This window comes from Oncorhynchus nerka, linkage group LG2 (assembly GCF_034236695.1).
Source record: "Oncorhynchus nerka isolate Pitt River linkage group LG2, Oner_Uvic_2.0, whole genome shotgun sequence".
NCBI classification, from domain to species: Eukaryota; Metazoa; Chordata; class Actinopteri; order Salmoniformes; family Salmonidae; genus Oncorhynchus; species Oncorhynchus nerka.
The window spans coordinates 13,695,883-13,701,882 of NC_088397.1; the positions used below are offsets into that span (position 1 = coordinate 13,695,883).

At 45.7% G+C, this 6,000-nt stretch overlaps 1 protein-coding gene across 1 annotated transcript in view; it reads left to right on the forward strand.

Annotated features, from left to right (window-relative positions):
* Positions 1-6,000, forward strand: part of kalrnb (kalirin RhoGEF kinase b) — a 70,920-nt gene that overhangs the window by 6,991 nt on the left and 57,929 nt on the right. Inside the window, exons 4-7 of the mRNA XM_065023477.1 lie at positions 1,302-1,494; positions 2,055-2,278; positions 2,372-2,699; positions 3,156-3,278. Of these exons, the coding sequence (XP_064879549.1) occupies positions 1,302-1,494; positions 2,055-2,278; positions 2,372-2,699; positions 3,156-3,278 (868 nt within the window). The remainder of the gene's footprint in view (positions 1-1,301; positions 1,495-2,054; positions 2,279-2,371; positions 2,700-3,155; positions 3,279-6,000) is intronic.

Sequence of the window (6,000 nt, forward strand, 5' to 3'; positions counted from 1 at the left end):
CCTTCTATCACTTTATCTCTCTATCTGTCCACCGTACCCAGGTAACACTCCTTCTATCACTTTATCTCTCCATCTGTCCACCATACCCAGGTAACACTCCTTCTACTGGCAGTGTATTATCTCTATAGCATCATCCCTGTATCACACCGTCAGTGTATTATCTCTATAGCATCATCCCTGTATCACACTGTCAGTGTATTATCTCTATAGCATCATCCCTGTATCACACCGTCAGTGTATTATCTCTATAGCATCATCCCTGTATCACACCGTCAGTGTATTATCTCTATAGCATCATCCCTGTATCTCACCGTCAGTGTATTATCTCTATACCATCATCCCTGTATCACACTGTCAGTGTATTATCTCTATAGCATCATCCCTGTATCACACCGTCAGTGTATTATCTCTATAGCATCATCCCTGTATCTCACCGTCAGTGTATTATCTCTATACCATCATCCCTGTATCACACCGTCAGTGTATTATCTCTATAGCATCATCCCTGTATCACACCGTCAGTGTTTAATCTCTATAGCATCATCCCTGTATCACACCGTCAGTGTATTATCTCTATACCATCATCCCTGTATCACACTGTCAGTGTATTATCTCTATAGCATCATCCCTGTATCACACTGTCAGTGTATTATCTCTATACCATCATCCCTGTATCACACCGTCAGTGTATTATCTCTATAGCATCATCCCTGTATCACGCCGTCAGTGTATTATCTCTATAGCATCATCCCTGTATCACACTGTCAGTGTATTATCTCTATAGCATCATCCCTGTATCACACCATCAGTGTATTATCTCTATAGCATCATCCCTGTATCACACTGTCAGTGTATTATCTCTATACCATCATCCCTGTATCACACCGTCAGTGTATTATCTCTATACCATCATCCCTGTATCACGCCGTCAGTGTATTATCTCTATACCATCATCCCTGTATCACACTGTCAGTGTATTATCTCTATAGCATCATCCCTGTATCACGCCGTCAGTGTATTATCTCTATACCATCATCCCTGTATCACACCATCAGTGTATTATCTCTATAGCATCATCCCTGTATCACACTGTCAGTGTATTATCTCTATAGCATCATCCCTGTATCACACCGTCAGTTTATCTTTCTCTTCCCTCATAATTCACACTGATATATCCCCTCTCTCCCTTTCCCCGACTCTCAACCTCCTTTACTCCCTCTCTCTTTCTACTTGATTCTCCCTCTCTGTTTCTCGCTCTTCCTGACCCCCTCCATCTCCTCTCCCATCCTCTCTCTTCTCAGTGATGACGTGCGTGCCAGGGGCTTCACGGTGGTCGTAGACATGCGTGGTTCTAAGTGGGAGAGCGTCAAGCCGTTGCTACGGACACTCCAGGAGGGGTTCTCCGCCCACATTCACACGGCCCTCATCATCAAACCAGACACCTTCTGGCAGAAACACAAGACCAACCTGGGCAGCGCCAAACTCACCTTTGAGGTGTGTGTATGTGTGGAGTGCCTCTGTGTATTGTTCCTAACTATAATTTATCCCCTTCTCTAATCTCTCTCTCTTTCTCTCTCAATCCTCGTGCCCCACCCCCTCTATCTTTCCCCCTCTCCCTCTTTCTTTCCCTCTCTCCCTCTCTCTTTCCCCCTCCCTCTCTCTTTGCCCCTCTCTCTTTCCCCCTCTCCCTCTCTCTGTTCCTCTCTCCCTCTCTCTTTCCCCCTCTCCCTCTCTCTGTTCCTCTCTCCCTCTCTCTTTGCCCCTATTTCTTACCCCTCTCCCTCTCTTACCCCTCTCCCTCTCTCTGTTCCTCTCTCCCTCTCTCTTTCCCCTCTCCCTCTCTCTGTTCCTCTCTCCCTCTCTCTTTGCCCTTATCTCTTACCCCTCTCCCTCTCTCTGTTCCTCTCTCCCTCTCTCTTTGCCCCTATCTCTTACCCCTCTCCCTCTCTTTCACCCTGTCCCTCTCTCTTTCCCCCTCTCTCCCATCTCTCTCTCTCTTTCCCCCTCTCCCTCTCACTTTCCTTTCTCCCTCTCTCTTTCCCCTCTCCCTCCAGACCAGTCTAGTGTCGGTGGAGGGCCTGTCCAAGCTGGTGGACCCGTCCCAGCTGACCTCTGACCTGTGCGGTTCTCTGGAGTATGACCATGTGGAGTGGACAGAGCTACGGCTGGGCCTGGAAGAGTTCTCAGGGGCTGCTGGGCAACTGCTGGCCCAGCTAGAGCAGCTGGAGGCTGGGCTGACCCGCGTAAGCGAGGCCCAGGGCGTGGATGAGGCCCGCAAGTAAGACAGATGCAGATGTGTGTGTGTGTGGCTGGTGCAGTAAGCTATGTTTTTGTGTGTGTGTTCAAGCTGTGTGTGTGTGTGTTTGACCAGGCTGCTAGAGGAGCATGGCCGACTACGTACCACCGTTGCCACGGCTCCCATCGATGCCATCGACCGTGAGGGGCGGAGCTTGCTCCAGCGCATGCGGCTTGGCCCCGCCCACAGCGGTGAAGCCCCTCGCGACGTGCCCAGCAGTAACCAAGGTTACGGAAGCTGGTTGTCGGGCGGGGCTGATTTCCAGAGTGTAGCTCCGAAGGTGGCCGCCCTGCTGGAGAGGCTGCAGACTGCCAGGACACACCTGCAGCAGAGCTGGACCGAACGGAAAGCACACCTAGACCAGACCTTACAGCTGCATCTATACGAACAGGACGCTGCCAAGGTGTGTGTTTATGGGAGGGGAAAGAGTGTGTGTGTGTGTGTGTGTGTGCGCATGTTTACGTGTGTGTGTGTGTGTGTGCGCATGTTTACCTGTGTGTGTGTGCGCATGTTTACGTGTGTGTGTGTGTGTGTGTGTATGTGTGGGAGTCAGAGGGAGAGAGAAGAAGAGACAAAGGTATAAGTCTCCCTGTGGTGGTACAGTTTAGAGCCCGCTGGTAGTGACCATCTGTTGTCTGAATGAACAGCAGTGGTGGAGACAGCAGGTCGACTGGCAGACAACCCTCCCTTTTTCTCCCTCCCCCTCTCTTTCTCTCTCTCTCCCGTTCTCCATTATTCTGTACATGTCTAAATAGATGAAGTGTGTGTGTGTGTGTGTGTGTGTCTGTGCGTGCGTGCGTGTGTGTGCGTGCCTGTGCGTGCGTGTGGATATGTAAACCTCTGTGTGTGTGTGTTGTAGATGTCCGAGTGGATAGCCCACAGTAAGGATCTGTTCCTGCAGAGTCAGACAGAGGTTGGCCTCAACCACCAGCATGCCCTGGAACTACAGACCCAGCACCAGCACTTCACCATCAACTCTATGGTACAGACATTCTGTTACCCTTTATCATCAACTCTATGGTACAGACATTCTGTTACCCTTTATCATCAACTCTATGGTACAGACATTCTGTTACCCTTTATCATCAACTCTATGGTACAGACATTCTGTTACCCTTTATCATCAACTCTATGGTACAGACATTCTGTTACCCTTTATCATCAACTCCATGGTACAGACATTCTGTTACCCTTTATCATCAACTCTATGGTACAGACATTCTGTTACCCTTTATCATCAACTCTATGGTACAGACATTCTGTTACCCTTTATCATCAACTCTATGGTACAGACATTTTGTTACCCTTTATCATCAACTCTATGGTACAGACATTCTGTTACCCTTTATCATCAACTCTATGGTACAGACATTTTGTACCCTTTATCATCAACTCTATGGTACAGACATTTTGTACCCTTTATCATCAACTCTATGGTACAGACATTTTGTACCCTTTATCATCAACTCTATGGTACAGACATTCTGTTACCCTTTATCATCAACTCTATGGTACAGACATTCTGTTACCCTTTATCATCAACTCTATGGTACAGACATTCTGTTACCCTTTACCAGAGGTGGGACCAAGTCATTGTTTTACAAGTCACAATTAAGTCTCAAGTCTTAGCACTCAAGTCCCAAGTCAAGACCGTCAAGTATCAAATTAAATCTCAAATCTTTGAGTTTCGAGTCCTAAACAAGTCATAATGTGTTCTTCAACAAATGTAATACAATTTCATAATAGTAATAGTTAGTATATTACATTTACACAAATCATGAATGCTTTTAAAAATATCTATATCTTTATTACTTTCCAAATAAACGTTATATTTCCATGGAAATACATGGGTAGCCATGAGGAAGACCCCCCCCCCCCCCCCCCCCAATAGTGATCGACTATCGAGGATCGCTATGGGGCGCAATCGGGCAGTGTAGGCTTGTACACAATCGCCCAACCTTAACACACACACACACACCGTCTCTGTGTGTGGTTACAGTAGGCTAACGTATGTCAATGGTTTTAGGAACAGCAGTGACATCAGGCAGGATTTAGGTTACCAACTGCCTAGCCAGTTGTAGCTCAATCTTGGGTACAATGATCACGTTCCCGCACTGACTGACTGTGTGGAGGCTCATTGATTTAACATTACGTTAGCCTACATGCTACACTAGGAAAGTTATATATAGCTGTCGGTTATATGAGCCACGACTTACCGTTCTTTGTGCAGCTTCAAATGTCAAACAATGTTGGAAATTGTTGCCTCTGTCTGTAATTTTCTTCCCGCATGCTTTGCAAGTCTGTTTGTTGTTGATACAGCGTCGTCTTTATATCCGAAAATAATCATTTTGGGTATCACCTTCCCAGGGCTCCATCTGAATTCACCCGCCGATGTTCCTCTGCACTGCCACGCTCAACTGTTTCTCAGCCGGCACAATTTGATTTGCTGCTGTCTGTTTCAAACTGTAATCTGTTAAATGAAGAGTTGATGCGCTGCACACTTTTTAAAAAGCATATTGTTTTATATTTGGGCTTGGGGAGGCTTGGGGAGGGTTGGGGAGGCTTGGGGAGGGTTGGGGAGGCTTGGGGAGGGTTGGGGAGGCTTGGGAAGGGTTGGGGAGGCTTTGGGAGGCTTGGGGAGGGTTGGGGAGGCTTGGGGTGGGTTGGGGAGGCTTGGGGAGGCTTGGGGAAGGTATCAAGTCAGGTCGAGTCAAAAGGTTAAAGTCCAAGTCAAGTCACGAGTCATTGGTGTTAAAGTCAAAGTCAAGTTGCAAGTCATCATATTTGTGACTCGAGTCCATACCTCTGCCCTTTACTGTGAACTCTATGGTACAGACACCCTATCACACATCACTGTGAACTCTATGGTACAGACACCCTATCACACATCACTGTGAACTCTATGGTACAGACACCCTATCACACATCACTGTGAACTCTATGGTACGAACACTTTATTGATCTTGAACTCTACGGTACAGACATTCTATTTATTACATGACACTTTGAACTCTACGGTACATACATTCTATATATTACATGACACTTTGAACTCTACGGTACAGACATTCTATATATTACATGACACTTTGAACTCTACGGTACAGACATTCTATTTATTACATGACACTTTGAACTCTACGGTACAGACATTCTATATATTACATGACACTTTGAACTCTACGGTACAGACATTCTATATATTACATGACACCTTGAACTCTACGGTACAGACATTCTATATATTACATGACACTTTGAACTCTACGGTACAGACATTCTATATATTACATGACACTTTGAACTCTACGGTACAGACATTCTATATATTACATGACACTTTGAACTCTACGGTACAGACATTCTATTTATTACATGACACTTTGAACTCTACGGTACAGACATTCTATTTATTACATGACACTTTGAACTCTACGGTACAGACATTCTATTTATTACATGACACTTTGAACTCTACGGTACAGACATTCTATTTATTACATGACACTTTGAACTCTACGGTACAGACATTCTATTTATTACATGACACTTTGAACTCTACAGTACAGACATTCTATTTATTACATGACACTTTGAACTCTACAGTACAGATATTCTATATATTACATGACACTTTGAACTTTGAGCTGACAAGGTACACATCTGTCGTTCTGCCCCTGAACAGGCAGTTAACTCGCTGTTCC